The following is a 15,857-nucleotide window of genomic DNA, read 5'->3' on the forward strand; positions in this document are numbered from 1 at the left end:
AATACATGTTTACACTAAGTTTCAAGAAAATATCTTCAGGCATTCAATAGATATGGTGGAAATAGTGAAATTTTATGTATTTGACCTCGACCTTTTGACCTTTGACCTTCAGCATGTGCACCCAAAAGTTGATAGGCACAACTTCACCCCCTAATACACATACACGCCAAGTTTCATTAGGATACCTCAACAGGTTTTGATAGTTACCTTGTCCACAAAATTCATTACGGACGGACGAACGGACGGACGGACGGACGGACGGACGGACGGACGGACGGAAGGACGGACGGACGGACGGAAGGACGGACGGACGGACGGAAGGACGGACGGACGGACGGAAGGACGGACGGACGGACAACCCGAAAACATAATGCCTCCGGCACCACTTCGTGGCGGAGGCATAATTAGGGGAAAACAGTGTCCATACACAGTAAACACTATCTGAAAGCCACGAGAAGCATGTCACTTGGTTTTCTACTACTTTCGTATGTGTTTATACCAGTTTCTAATACATCAAAGATTTCTCTGAACTTCGTAGCTAAGTGAAATAAAAAAGAAGACTTTGCACAGATTTTACATCCTTAAGGTTCTCCTCTGAAAGAGAAATATCTATGCAGAAAAAGAAAAGAAAAAAAATGCAATATTCAGGTGACTAGACATTGATAGCCACACTCCCAAACCTGGGGAAGAAATAGAATCTGACCTCAAAAGCATCTCCTGATGCTCCGTTCCTGGCCATGGCTCCATCAGCTCCAGAAATGTCATCTGACCGTTGACCTTTCCTACATGTCCTTCCCCAGTCTGATGCCCTGAACTCGATGAGCTGCAGCCACTGTTCTCTGACTGACCTATGAATCAGGGCCAAAGTAATGGTCGTGTAGAAGATGTGCACCTCAGAACAGGTCACCAGGTCGATGATGTGTTACAAATAATGCATCTATTACCACCATAATTATCATCACGGTTTTCTGAACTCTGTGCTTGGCAGATTTCGGCATAGGATTGACTGACAATTCTCCTTCTCATATCAACAGATGAATACTAAGCCCAGCAGCCCATTAACAATCAACCCTTCCTTCAATAGCATGTGGGCAGCCTACCCTGTTATACAATGTATGTGTAATTATGGTCACTAATGATGATACAGTATGTATTAAAACAATTTTGATGATGATGATGATGATGATGATGATATAACAATCTTGATAATGATAATCATTATGACAAAGATAACAATGATTACAATCAATAACAGCTGCATAATACTTAGTGTAATTACAAGATTCAAGATGTCTTACAATCTTGCTAATGCGCATCCCTTACAACATCAGTACAAGTATAACATATAAAAGTGCATACTTTCTATACTACTTAATGATTAAACATTTTTAATCCATTCCACAGTACAACTGATATGGTACAGAGCTGTACTGTTCATTCCCTTAGCAAGAAATGGATGCACGGTACAAAACAAGGACGACTTATCCAAACATGTATCCAGTGTTGGCAGATATCTACCTGTCTACTTTGGCATGGACGATGTAATCCCTTCCGTCATTGAAGATTCGATTGATAAGCTCAGACGACTCTGTGTTATTGATTTCTCTGTCGTAGTCTTCTATCGTTTTGCCAGCAAGCTACATAGGTTTGGGAGGGACAAAAAAAGAAGGAACGTCAATGGAATTATGCATCATCATTAGACTTTGATCAAACACACGTACACAAATACACATACACACATTTGTTTTTTGTTTTGTTTTGTTCTTTAACACACACACACACACACACACACACACACACAACTTTCACCTTACATGTAGGTTAATGAATAATGCATTTGAAATCGAATAGAATCTTTTTTTCTTCATACAAAAGGCACAGTATGAAGCGCACTGAGGGGATCAAAATAGTAAACATAGTCTTAGACAAAAAATGGACCTATGGAGGACTTGAAGTGCCAGAAAAGGTGTATGCTTCCACATGTGGAATCATTGGGAATTTCATCTACAGATATAGGTCTGGATAGTCTCATAACTTGAATCAAAAGTCTATACTTCTTGTTGTTTTTGACAATGATAAAGGTGCATTCATTCAGCCCGTTGAACGTTTGCACTGAGACTCAGCATATACCATATTGATTCTCAGATTAAGCTAGTCATGAAGAAGATTCTATCAGGTTGAATAATTTCTTATATTTGGATAATTTGGGGAATGACCATCCGAAAACATAAAAAAGAACCAACAGAATGTGACACAGGTTATTTGTCTTACTGGCCTCTCAAGCAACAACACCCCTGCGGACTAATGGAAGCGTCTTCTCACCAGCTAAGCTTAGTATGTCAAGCCAGATTCTCAGTTTTGTCAGCCTGGGCAACTCTGACACGACAGTATGAGGGGAACAGGAAAATGTGTCCCAACAGCTCACCTTGAATATGTTTCCAAGGCACTTCAGGTTCGCTGGCGATGAGTATTTTGTGAGGCTCTCGAAGAGTTCCTGCAATGCCACGCGGTACACCTTGATCTTATGCCTCGTTATGCCATCATTACCGATGATCTGAAAGGACGATAAACGGCATCAGCCAACGTGTACATTGCAACATAAACAGACTGAGCATTTTGTCGATGCAACGGCATGAAAGGGACCTGGATTTAAGTGGTGCAGCTATATTGCTTCTCTCAATCAAATTAAGCAAAGTTCATACATTCCTCTCACATTAAGGTATGCTTGTAATAAGTGTATGAAGTTTGGTTGTGTTGGTATATTTCTTTACACTGTAGAGATTGTAATGGGTGCCATAGACTATAAACTACAAAATGATTGGTATCAACAAAGATTAGGAAATGACAAATTTGTCTGATTATGCCATTGTGATGTTTTTACTTGAATTCCATTCACAATTTTCGTTAAAAAAAATCTCTTTCCAAACTTTCCTATATATCAACAAAATTTGCTGGGCTGCATTTCATTCGATACTACTTCAGTGGTCTTCAGTAGACACATGCAGACTAGCCTAAGCACAAACATTGTTTTCCTTTTCTAGCTAGCAATACCTCCATATTCATGAAGAGTTCAGCCATAAACATTGTGACTCCATGCAGCCTTTTCTGCTGGTGGGGGTCTTCAGCCATCTCCTCTCTTTTCACCACAACCTCCTTGGCCCTGATCAGAAAAACAAAACAAAACAAATAAATGGAAGAAGAGAAGGAAGAGAAAAAGAAAAGAAGAACAAGAACAAGAAGAAGAAGAAGAAGACCAAATTGGAAAGAGATTAACAAAGAGATAGGTGAATACCTAAATATTGGATAACTTGAGCCAGATAAACACTGTTCCTCTTATGCATTTTAAATGACTATGAGTATGTAAGCATGGCTATTAAGAATAGTGAATTTCCATGCAGTATTAATTTTGCTTACTAGGTTCTGCTCTTCTGAAAGGCTGAGCACCAAGTATGCAGGTATTGCGCAACATAAGACATTTTTTTCCATGAAACACAGCTAGGGCCAGCAACTTTTTCTCTTTATGTACCAATTTCCCTGTGGATTTGATCACAAGATGTCAGGTGACTTCACTTCTAATTTATAAACTATAAACATGTATGGAGAGACATGAAATGACCTCATCATAGTGTGTCATGAGGTTAATCACAACAATACATCTAACCGGCTATGTTGTAAATATCTTCTTTGTGTGACAAATCGAAGCAGGGATTTATGACAGGGCACTTTGTCACCACTGTTGTCTTGCACTTTAAAGCCTACTTATCCAAGTCATCAACATAGAAGAAAATCAAAACAAAATTATTTTTCATACCAACTCGGAATGTTAGCTCAACCTGTAGACACACAAAAATATTTGCTTCATTGTCAAAATGATAGATTTCCTTTATATACTCCATTATTTGTGTAGAGTAACTAGAGAATTCCAATCACAATCGATCAATCATGTTGTAACTGAAGGAATACTTTCCTGGACCACTGCAATGCCATGATGTAAATCGGAGCTCACATATTGAAAATGCCATTATAATGCAAATTGGCAATTTGAGATCATTGTCTCTGAGCAAACAGGGAGGCTTGGATAAATGCTACCTTCACCATAAACTCTCCCATGGTTTGGGTAAACAAGACTTCATGATGATGTGATGAGGTAAGACAGTGTACCTCTGATTGATGAGTGTTCTGATGCTCTTCCTCCCTGGTGGGATTGGCATCCAGTTCTGAAGGTAGTCAATCACCCGGGCTCCAGTGTAAGTGAAGTTGGGTTCAAGCACCGACTGCAATGAAAGAAATAGCCACTTATTTGAAAAGATGTTTACTAACTTTATGTATTCTCCATTTGTTGTCTCTATCTTTTCTGTTTTTCTTTTTTTTTTGTCTTTGGAAACTGCACACTTATTATTTTTCTGTGACGGTAAAATGTTTGCTTCATAATACACAGTGGTTTATTTAAAGCACGGTTTAGCTGTGGAAAAAATCTTTATTTTGAAAAACTTCACAAAATTCTTTGTTAAGAGTTGATTCTTCACATTATTGTACAATCTGGATATTGTGGGCCAGCAAACCTAAGCTTAAGGACAAAAATGTGTTGAAAACTGTGCCTGCTAAACCGTACAACACAGATTTGGGTATATGGAACTAGTGATCAATTCAATTCCTACCATTATATAAGCATATAACATGAAAATTCTACATTTTTGCTAATTTTAAATGTGCGATGTGGTGGGGACATAAAACTCATTCCATACAAGTAAGAATCACAACAAAACATAATCAGGCATATGGCCATACATGCATGCAGCAGCAAGATCTCATACACTTCTTGAATTTCTTTTCAAAACATTTAGAATGAGCGTGTATGTGTCTCTATATCACAAGAGAGAAGAGAGAGAAAAGAGAGAGAGGAGAAGAAGAAGAAGATGATGATGATCCCAGGTTTCTTTTGCAATAGTAATACCTTATGATCATTCAAATTACATAACTAGAAAATCACTTGGAGAGTGTAGAGCTCTGCAATGAAGCTCATTTCCACCCATAAATGCATGCTGATAATTGACAAATTTTCCAGTTATACGGAAGCCTTGTTTTTACGTACCTCATCAGCTTCCTCCATGCTGCGCGGCGCCTCGAACAGAGCATGCACTTTAGTGCGCGTATGCAAACTTCAAATTTGCGCAGCTTAAATTCCCAAGTTCATAGACTTATTTGCCAAAGATACAAAAATTCCCAGATCACTACCGAAATTTAATCATCCAGGAAATAATTTTCTAACTCAAATTTGATTAGCAATTTCAGCTGATGAACGACATTTCAAATGGTATCCTTTACACTTCTATGGAAGAAAACTGCAACATAAAAGTTAGTTTGTGTAGCAGTGGTGTAAAAATACATAGCCAATTGCGATGCGATACCAGGAAGTTATTCCCTGTCATCTGTTCCTTGTGTTATTATAAACTTTTCCTGCAAGTTTCATCTGAGTCCTTGCCAAACTTTTTGAGTTATTTCGCAAACAGACAAATACATGTATACCAACGCTGACAAAAACGTAACCCCATTGGCAGAGGTAATTATGGTAGTAACTTTGACAACACATAGCTAACAGCCAATCAGCAGTGACTATTGAGTGGTTGCCATGGTGCGCACCTGCTCAAAGATGATGTCTGCCACTTCGTCCAGCTGCCAGTCTTCCCGGATGGCTGCGGAGAGGATCTCATTCAATGACCGCATGCACTCGTCAAAGGCACCAGGACTGATACTCAGCCGGTAGAGGATTTCTTTCAAGTCTTTAATGTGGTCAGCCTCCTGATAGAGCAAAGAAAATGGCCTTTCGTATTAAGTGAAGAGTAGTGCGTCAATAGTCTTGGAATCATGATACATGTTGTATTTACCTTTTTGTATGCCACCTGGATAAATCCTTGTGCGCCCTCATAACATGAGAATGACCCACATGGATGAAAAATCTCACTATCTCAAATTTCCTTTGTTTTACTACACTGAACCCAACATGAATGAGTATGTCATATCTACAGTGTAGTAATGAAGCAATGCAGAATCTTATGGCAGGATAGAATTTTTTCTTTGTGAATTTTGCCATTTGAACACTAAAGTGGCAAAAAAAGGAAATAAAAATGTGCAATTATTTTGGGGAGACATTAAAAAAAAAGATGATGAAACACTTTCATCCTGACATCTATTGAACAAGAGAAATTTATGGATTTATCAATCATGCAAATGATCCCACTTATAAACTTTTCATCAGTCTCCTACAATTTACACATGTTTAAACACATTGCACTAGTTTGTTATTGCAAGTTGTTTGCATACATACTACCAATATCAGGGCTGCCAACCTTGAGTGAGAGTTTGGCGTGAGACATTGCGAGGGAGCGGAGCGACCTCCTGGCTAGCACCTGGCGGCCTGCTGTGCGGCCGTACGTACGTACGTACGTACTACGTACACAGTCAGTGTATGTAAAGCGATGTAAAGCACAAGTCATAGCCATACATGTACTGTAATTTGCCAAAAGTACAAGCTACGCTCACGTGGTATAGATAGAAGCCAATCGTAATCCAATAGCTCGTCTTTGCGCGCGAACCGAAAACGATTATTATTGGTTAAGCTTTACACCCGCGCTGGAAAATCTCGACATTTTGGGCTTGGGCATATCGATATTCGGAATATCAGATAATTTAGAGATATATTTATTTTTGTAGTCATGTACAGTCCATTTAGGGGGTTTAGCGTGAGATTTCGTTTATCAGAGTGAGACAGTCAAAATTGGTTGAATTGCGTGAGTCTCACGCTCAATGCGTGAGAGTTGGCAGCCCTGCAATATGGCAAACTACCACCATCATACATTATTTGCTGAATAATCTAACTTCCTGGTCTCCTACAATCATACTTTCCTCGATTGTCTTCAGCATCCACATCAATAGTGATCATCTATCTTTTGCTGTTTGTTCCACTAATGCAACTATAGAGCACACATAGCAAGAGATGGATATACATGTAACATTATTTTCACTTGCCTCTACTTGCTGTATGCCATTCCAGTACTTTCCCGGAACAAATTCCACTGCTACAGCTGAAAGGGCCATGCTAAAATTCTAGAGGCTGAGCGCAAATGAGAAGCAAAGTGTTACTGTAGATGTAGCCCTGACTTGCTCATGAAGGATTCCTTCTGTAAAAATGCCTAAAATTCAGTAAAAGTGAACAAAGGAGGAAGAAAATTCTGTGAAATAAGAAAAAAGGTGAAGCATACTATATCATCTACATAATGATGGAAAAACAAATTTGACCACCCTCCCTTGGCCCTCCCCCTCCTATGTGCCATGACTCTATTACATTCAACTGCATGCAAGCTTCTGCATAGGTCTGTAAGTTATGTTAGTCAGTCGTGAATGTGATAATACTCAAAGTATAACATCTTCTATCTGGAGTCATTCATCTCTCCTTCAATCTCTCTGTCTACTTTTGACTACTTAAATCAACTTACTGGTCTAAGGGACAAGTTTACATTACTATACATGTGGGTTGAGTAAATGCAGCTATATCAGTAGAACACACCAGTGAAAGTTTGAGGAAAATTGGACAATTCATTCAAAAGTTATGAGTTTTCAAAGTTTATGTGCAGTCACTGCTAGATGGAAAGAATAGTACTGCAGTTTTGGATGTCACATGCATAGAACGTTCTACGGAAAATATATTCCCCAAATTTCATTTTGTGAAAAAAATACTCATTTCCTCCACTTTGTACTGATGCACATGTAACTTTATAAAGGGTTATATTATACCTCCTGCCTTCTGAAAGAGAGAAGTCAAGATTATGTAATAAAAGTGAAAATATGTTGAATTTTCTTTTAAAAGTCTTTAAACTACATCGTTGTCTACGTATGTGACATCACAAACTGTCTAGCAGTCTTATTCTTCTCAACCAGCGATGGTGGCACGAAGACTTCAAAAACTTATATACATGTAACTTTTGAACAGATTGTCCGATGTACCTAAAACTTTCACTGCAGACACTGATGTGTTATACTATGGAGTATAGTACTTACATGTAGTAGGCGTCCAACACATCGACACGCTACAATGAAATTGACATCCCTCTACGTTTGTATTTACAGTATTGTGTGTAAAGAACAACAATGCATGCACGAGACTATGCACAGTGTTCACTGGGGATGTATCCAAATATTTGATTACCGAAAAAATAGATAATACAATAGCAACAGCAAATATGTTATACATTATGAATTTAAGGAAAAGCATTATGTGCCGGGTACCGAGATAAATGTCCCATGTTTTTAATTCCACGGAATCAGAACAGTCACTTCTAGTACTGGAACATATATGCTTAATGGTATGCAAAATATTATTGCGCTTTTGTTTTCATGCTAGCGGCTAGCTTCCTGGTTGCGTGAAAATTTCCACACTGTGAAATTCCACTTTTACGGTAACAACGTACTGGATAATTTAATGGATTGCTGCTAGCTTTCACTCAATCCACAATATTCATGTCATGTCTCACCTTGACCCTTGTCCTTTAAGTTTAAGTTTAAATTAATGTTCCCCGAGTATCGCAGAATCTGTGAGAAATCTTCTGCGACTTCGTGACCAAATTGGTGACTTGCCTCGCAGAGTACGTTGTAGTTGTACCATACAATACATGTAAATTTACATCAGAGGGCGAGAGAGAGAGGGCGCACGTCAACATCGTCGGACGTTTTTTTGGGGGACGCCAGCCAAGCTCACAAATATCCTTTAAATCTTCAGTTATTGTTTTGCATCCGTTTACAAAATTGATTGTAATGTTTGTTTTTGATTATTTTTTTGCTCTTGTGTTGAAAGTATCAAATATGTCTTGTTAAAAAGTTAGATTTCTGGGGCCTCCCCTCGACCGCTTAGATGTTCACATCGGTGTGTGGTATGCAGTGCTGTGTTGTAGTGTATAGGTGAATGCATGATATCACAGCCATGGATTCCGGTCATTCACACAACCCAACCTTCTGCTTACAGTTGTTATTTTTTATACTGCTGTCATACAGATTCTTCCAACCCCCACCACCCATAGGAAATGCCCTGCAAGAGGAGTTGGTTACATCTGCAGCCATTTCTTCTCGTGGTGGCCACAAGCTCAGCTACATCAAGCTTACCAGATTCCAACACAATGAACAACAGCAGAAACGTATTGAGCATCTCTGCCTATCATCCCTCATCCTACTTCTTGCTGGGGACGTACAAGTCAACCCAGGACCCAGAGGTAAAGCTGCTTCTGTTTATCCCTGTGGTTATTGCGAAAAACCCGTAAACTGGTCACATCTTGCTGTGTGCTGCGACAATTGTAGTATATGGTACCACAAATCGTGCGAGGATTTGGACTCCAAAGACATGTCTCGCCTTGGCCATGAGAGTGTAGCATGGCACTGCTACAAGTGTGACACTGTAAACATTGACTCCTTCACTTTTAACTCGTTTGAACTTCGTACAACAAATGAATACTACCCGTTGTCTGAAGATGCTTCCTTCATCAGTGCTGCCTCATTTTCCTCAGAGAATCCACCCAGTCCCATCTTTGTAAGCAGCCCAAAGTCACAGGGTGAATCAGATAGCAAGCTGTCAGCGCTACCTAGACGTCGCCACCGTACATCAGACAGCAAAAATTCTAGGCAAGCTTCATCTACCAACTCAAGTATTTGCATGGATAAGAAAACCAACCTGAGGGTCCTCACAGTCAACTGCTGCAGCATAAAGAAAAACAAGTCTGAATTTGCAGCCGCAGTAAACTACATCAAGCCAGATATCATCTGTGGTACTGAATCGTGGTTGACGGGTATTAAGCCTGGTTCATATCCTGCCCAGGACGCAATCAAGTCATCAGAAGTTTTTCCGCAGTCCCACATATTCTACAGGAAGGACAGGGAATCAGCCGGCGGGGTAGTTTTTGTTGGAGTCTCAAAACACACAACATCAGACAACAAACCTGAACTCTCAACAGAATGTGAAATAGTATGGAGTAGGATCAAAGTCAAAGGGGAAAAAGACCTTTTTTGTGGCGCTTTCTACATGCCACATCGGCACATGGAACACATTAGACAGTTACGGAGCTCATTGGAAAAAGTAATGAACACCTTACGAGATCATCACGTAATCCTGACAGGTGATTTCAACTGCCCAAACATTGACTGGGACCACCTCACTGTTTTACCAGGAGCAGCCGAGAGAGAAGTACAACAAGCCCTGATCGATCTCACGTTGGACTTCGGTCTTCACCAAATCCATGACCAACCAACCAGGCAGGAAAATATGCTGGACCTTGTCTTCACCAACAACCCTTCCCTTGTGAAGAGTTCAAACAGCACACCAGGCATCAGTGACCATGCTATGGTTGTCACAGACTTTGAGATCCTGCCCCACATCGTTAGACAAAACCAGAGAAAATGCTATATGTTCCAGAAAGCCAAATGGCCTGAAGTCAAGCAGGCTATTACAGAGCTATCTTCAATGATCTAAACTAAAACTCAAAACAAGGAGGACATTGAACATGTATGGTCTTTCTTCAAATCATCACTGTTCAAGATTCTGGATGAAAATGTACCCTCAAGGATTATGAAGGGAAGGAAATCTCTACCTTGGTTTTCCCATAATTTGAAACGCATGGTCAGGAGGAAGAAGAGACTCTACAGAAGGACAAAGATAACACAAAGCCCTGAAGGCAAGAAGAGTGCTTGGAAAAAGTACACAGAGTTCCAGAAAAAGTGTAAGAAATCATTCAAGGAGGCAGAAGAGAACTTCATCCTTTCCTCAGTACTTCAGGGGCTGGAAGAAAACAACCCAAAGCCATTTTGGAGATACGTGTCATCTAAAAGGCAAGATCGCACCGGAATACCTGCATTGAAACAAGCAGGAAACCTTGTACATGATAGCAGACTTAAGGCCCAACTTTTCCTCCATCAGTTTAAGTCAGTCTTCAGCCACCAGACATTCACCCCTCCTGAAACGCCAAATGTCTCTAGGCCCCGAAAGATCCAAGACCTACGCATCACGGTTGCAGGTGTTGAAAAGCTGCTTAACAATCTTAACATCAACAAAGCAGCCGGTCCTGATCTGATACCAAACACCGTATTGAAGGAGTGTGCAGCTGAACTTGCTCCTGGCCTCACTGCAATCTACAGGTCATCATTAAGCACTGGGTCGTTACCATCTGACTGGAGAGATGCACTTATTTCGCCAGTCTTCAAAAAAGGTGACATTCATCAACCCTGTAACTACCGCCCAGTCTCCCTTACATCAGTTATATGTAAGCAACTGGAACACATTATTTGCCGCCATATTTGTAAGCACCTTGAAGATAACAACATTCTATCCACATTAAATCATGGCTTCAGATCTGGCCACTCCACTGAAACTCAACTCCTCACTGTAGCGCATGATCTCTTGCTGGCCCACGATAAAAAGACCCAGATGGACATCATAATACTGGATTTTGAGAAAGCCTTTGACACCGTGCCTCATTCCCTCCTTCTTCACAAACTTCGCCTTTATGGTATAGAAGGCCCTATCCACCAATGGCTCTCATCATTCCTCACCAAAAGACAGATGAAGGTAGTAGTAGAAGGGGAACTCTCCGGCTCAGCAGCAGTCTCCTCTGGGGTACCACAGGGAACGGTATTGGGCCCTCTACTCTTCCTATGTCACATCAATGACTTACCAAATGTTGTCAAATCCCAGATCCGTTTGTTCGCAGACGACTGTGTCCTGTACAGGCCAATCACATCTCAACGCGACCATGTCAGATTACAAGATGACCTGTCCAGACTCCATGACTGGGCACGTACATGGGGGATGAGATTTAACACTGCAAAGTGCCAAGTGATGAGTATTGACCAGAAATCGTCACACTTCTACAGCATGGACGGTCACATCCTAAAGCAAACACCCCAAGAGAAATATCTAGGAGTTACATTATGTGATGATCTGAAATGGACCCCACACATAAACAGTACCACCAAGAAAGCAAATGCAGTCCTAGGACTACTCCGTCGCAATCTCCAATTTTGTCCAGAGCAATGCAAACGAACAGCATACATTGCCCTAACACGCTCGGTTTTGGAGTATGGAGCATGTGTGTGGGACCCACATCTTCAAAAGGACATCGACAACCTTGAACAGGTACAACGCAGGGCTCTCCGTTTCATCACAGGAGACTACACATCTAGGACCCCTGGCTGCATCACCAGCATGAGGCAGAGGCTAAACCTACCCACCCTAGCATCAAGAAGGCAGGTACTTAAATTATCATCCTTCTTCAAAGCGGTCGAGGGGTTGGTCCCGGGTCTACCCATTGAAAATTTTCTGACCAGAACAAGACCTAAAAGAAATATCAAAATTAAACAGTTCAAAGATCACAAAACTCAGAACATTCTTGAAAGACAAGTGATAAACCACGATAAAGGGTTTAAAGTTCATCATTGTAACACAGAGCAATATAAACATTCATTTTTTGTGAGCACCCCCCTCGCTTGGAATCACCTCCCAGCAACAGTGATCAACAGCCCATCTCCAGAAGTCTTCAGAAGCAAGATAGAAAAAAGCCACCTTTGTTACGATTAATTTAGTTCGCGCCCTCTCTCCCCGCTGCACTATACCACACGGTCCGGCAGCGTATTGATCCAGATCCAGATCCAGATCCAGATCCAGATCACTACATATCATGTAGCTCCACGCCTCCGTCTGTCCACTTCACCAGGAAACGAACCACAAGCAACATTAAAATAGTCGTGTGGGACTGATCATATACTGGTAGGCCCTATAGTAGTAGTAGTAGACTGAACACACTTTTAGGGTGACTTGACGCTTTGATTGTTTCTCCGCTAACAGTCGAAATGAAAATAACGGCCAAAGTTAATATAATGAATATACTGTCTGCATAATTTCTTCGTGAAATATTGATAGCTGCACAAACTGTAAAATCTTAAATATTATAAAGCTCACTTACCGTCTGGAACCATCGAACGCGCGATCTTGGGGTAAACAACAGAAAAAGGCACCACTGCACAACATATAGTGTGTTCATTTCAGTATGCAGTGTGCACGTTTAGTTTTATCAGTGCAGTGTGCTCCATACTGTAGTTGAGAAAAGCAATTAGCGTATGAGCGCCATCTACAGCTTCATGGTTTACAATCCAAGAAGCTGGGTATCGCCAAAAAACAAAACAAAACAAAACAAAACAAAACAAAACAGTACAAAAAAAAAACAAACAAACGACAACAACAAACAATTACAAGCAAACAAACCACCAGCAAATGTCAGGTGTCTTGAATTCAGAAATCTCAAAAGCCCAGGGACTATTGATATTGCCTTTAGAGAGATGTTTATAATAATTAACACTCGAAATCCCCGCGGGAGTTATTATTCCCCCAGAGATTCTACTTTCCCGAAGTGACTTAAGGAAAAGTAACTCCTATATAGTAGACCTTCTACATAAGGCCACTAATGATTATCATATTCTGATCACAGTTAAGTGATGTCATTAGGCAAATCTACACACAATACAAATCACAAAATTTTAGAGGTCAAACTTCCTGACTGGAATAGATGTGTGGACTACATCGTCACATCAAATGCCGATGAGTAAAACATTGTTTTGATAGTAATGATCGACCCTAAATTTCAAAGTTTCTACTATCTATTTATTTAACACTTGATAAGTTTATGCAAGTTATTTGTCGCTTACTGTAAAACAAACAAACAAACAATAAAGAATATGGACACTTGTAGGTCCTTTATAGGCCTATGTTATTAATTGTTGCATTGTTTAAGTAGGCCTATCCGTAGGCATAAACATTGAATAAAAAACAACAACATTGAATTGAATCCTTTATGCAGAGCTGATGTATAAATTCGGCAGTGTTATAACATTTGACATAATTTCACCACATAGATGATAATAAGAGTTTAATTAATAAAATAAAATAAAATAAAATTGATTGCAAAACGGATTACGGGTCATTTTCAAATATTTTAAAGTAATTAAAAAACAACTTTTCAATGATAACTCACTTGTTGCATGACAAGGAATATTCCTGAAGATATAATCAAAACTATCCAATATTTTCTCTGTGTTTTAGCAGGTTCAATCTCGACATATCTAAATGGGATTATTTCATTTTGAGATCAAATTCTAAGCATTCATTACTGGAACTTCCTTGTTTCCTAGCTGCATAGACCATGAGAAATCATTTTTTCCCGATCCTCATCCTCATTATTACATCACAAGACGAGTTTATCTTTACTCATCTTGGTCAGTTATTTCGTCCTATATGATAACCATTTTTTATAAGCCAAGAAGGACATATGGGCGTAGGAGTTTTATATTTTTCACTTTTATATGGCATAAAATTATGACGACTGTGTTAAAAAGCGTGTATTTGCTATTTAAGAAGAGAAGCTATAAACAACATAATGAATGATACAGTATAGGCTTATCTGCTGCCCGGAAAGCAGTAAACGACATGTTCGAATCCCACTGGTTCCTTTTCCCCGACATGTTAATTTACTGATCATGGCAGTTGCGATCTTAACACATTTAATTTGTAGAGGGAGACAAAGAGAAGAAACTCTCACCTGAACCTTCACCCCTCTGAATAATATCTTTCTTTCATATGCCTTGTCCGCCTTGGACTACTTAACACAACAATGTCGGAATTTCGGAGCTTGGGTACAAGTATTTGTTCCATGTTCATCGTGTTACTGCTGACAACCGGCCAGGGGCAGCCTGGTAGTAGTGTCGCTGCCCGGAAAGCAGTAGATGACAGGTTCGAATCCCACTGGTTCCTTTTTCCGACATGTTTGTTAATTTACAGATCAGCAGTTGCGATCTTAACAAATTTAATTTGTAGAGGGAGACAAAGTGAAGAAACTCTCACCAGAAGAAACCTCTTTGATCTGGTTCAAGTTTGAAGTTTCTTTAGTGTTCAAAACCTTGTTATAAAGGCACAAGTACATGGTAACAATCCCAAGTTTATAAACAGCGCAATGTTCCAATGACAAATTACTACAATGAAACCTTAATTGTTATGTCCATGGTCCCATGGAATTCCTTATGATGAGGTTCCATTATGTAACAATAATAACAATAAATTACTATAACATCAAACAATACTTGTTGTTGTTTGACAAAAAAAAATATGAAAAAAGGGGAAATACAAGCCATATGTCCTGTAGGTCAAAGGAAAATGAATGATACTTTGTATATAAATTCTTGGATACATAAAGTATAAATCGATGCACAAACTAATTAATAGTTTTATTCTTTGCCTCTTGCTCGGAAAAGTCTCTTTTTGAAGGTGGATGATTTTCAAAATAATACCTATTGATCAACAATTTCATATTTTCTTCAAAAGCACCACATTCGAATATATATTGAAATTCATCTCCAACAACATTTTGTTGCATTTTACACAAGTTCTCAGTTCACTAGCTGAGCTGAGTGCACCTCGTTCTCACAGAACTGCAGCTCTTGCTTCACTCTGATTACAAGTACGTGTATTATTATTACTGATAAAAGACAAACAATTATTTTTAAATAATTATTTAATAAATATTAATGATTTCTGATTTTTTATAATTTTTGTAAAGAGAAATTAATGATAATATTACACTAAACTCGAACGAGTCTGGTATTTCTTTCGCCATGGCATTCATGACGTCATTTACAAGCCGTCGCAGCTCAGCTCAATCTGTGATCAGAGTGTATCCGTATGCGCAGGATAGTACAACAGGTGTATTTTACGAGCTGTGCATGCAATATACGACGCTGTGTATTTGCACGTATGGGAACAATCAACTCGGTTGCAG

At 39.6% G+C, this 15,857-nt stretch overlaps 1 protein-coding gene across 1 annotated transcript; it reads right to left on the minus strand.

Moving 5' to 3' along the window:
* Positions 1-652: 652 nt before the first annotated feature.
* On the minus strand, positions 653-7,180 carry LOC139733669 (polyadenylate-binding protein-interacting protein 1-like). The gene is made up of 7 exons (XM_071644483.1): positions 7,027-7,180; positions 5,641-5,799; positions 4,162-4,274; positions 3,052-3,160; positions 2,426-2,554; positions 1,519-1,637; positions 653-848 (listed from the first exon to the last, which is right to left on the minus strand). Exons 1-7 carry the CDS (start codon positions 7,093-7,095, stop codon positions 653-655), a joined length of 894 nt encoding a protein of 297 aa, XP_071500584.1. The 5' UTR covers positions 7,096-7,180.
* Between the last annotated feature and the right edge of the window lie 8,677 nt (positions 7,181-15,857).

The sequence above is a fragment of the Diadema antillarum genome, unplaced genomic scaffold, assembly GCF_040938485.1.
Source record: "Diadema antillarum isolate AM-2024a unplaced genomic scaffold, OU_Dant_1.0 seq00000486_RagTag, whole genome shotgun sequence".
NCBI classification, from domain to species: domain Eukaryota; kingdom Metazoa; phylum Echinodermata; class Echinoidea; order Diadematoida; family Diadematidae; genus Diadema; species Diadema antillarum.

Bases quoted from the DNA above. Each gene is read 5' to 3' on its own strand.
- LOC139733669 (XM_071644483.1), bottom strand. From the start codon at position 7,095: ATGGCCCTTTCAGCTGTAGCAGTGGAATTTGTTCCGGGAAAGTACTGG. The intron at 5,800-7,026 runs GCAAGTGAAAAT...TTGCTCTATCAG, and splicing joins ATGGCATACAGCAAGTAGAG to GAGGCTGACCACATTAAAGA. The intron at 2,555-3,051 runs GTATTGCTAGCT...TCGTCCTTTCAG, and splicing joins AACTCTTCATGAATATGGAG to ATCATCGGTAATGATGGCAT.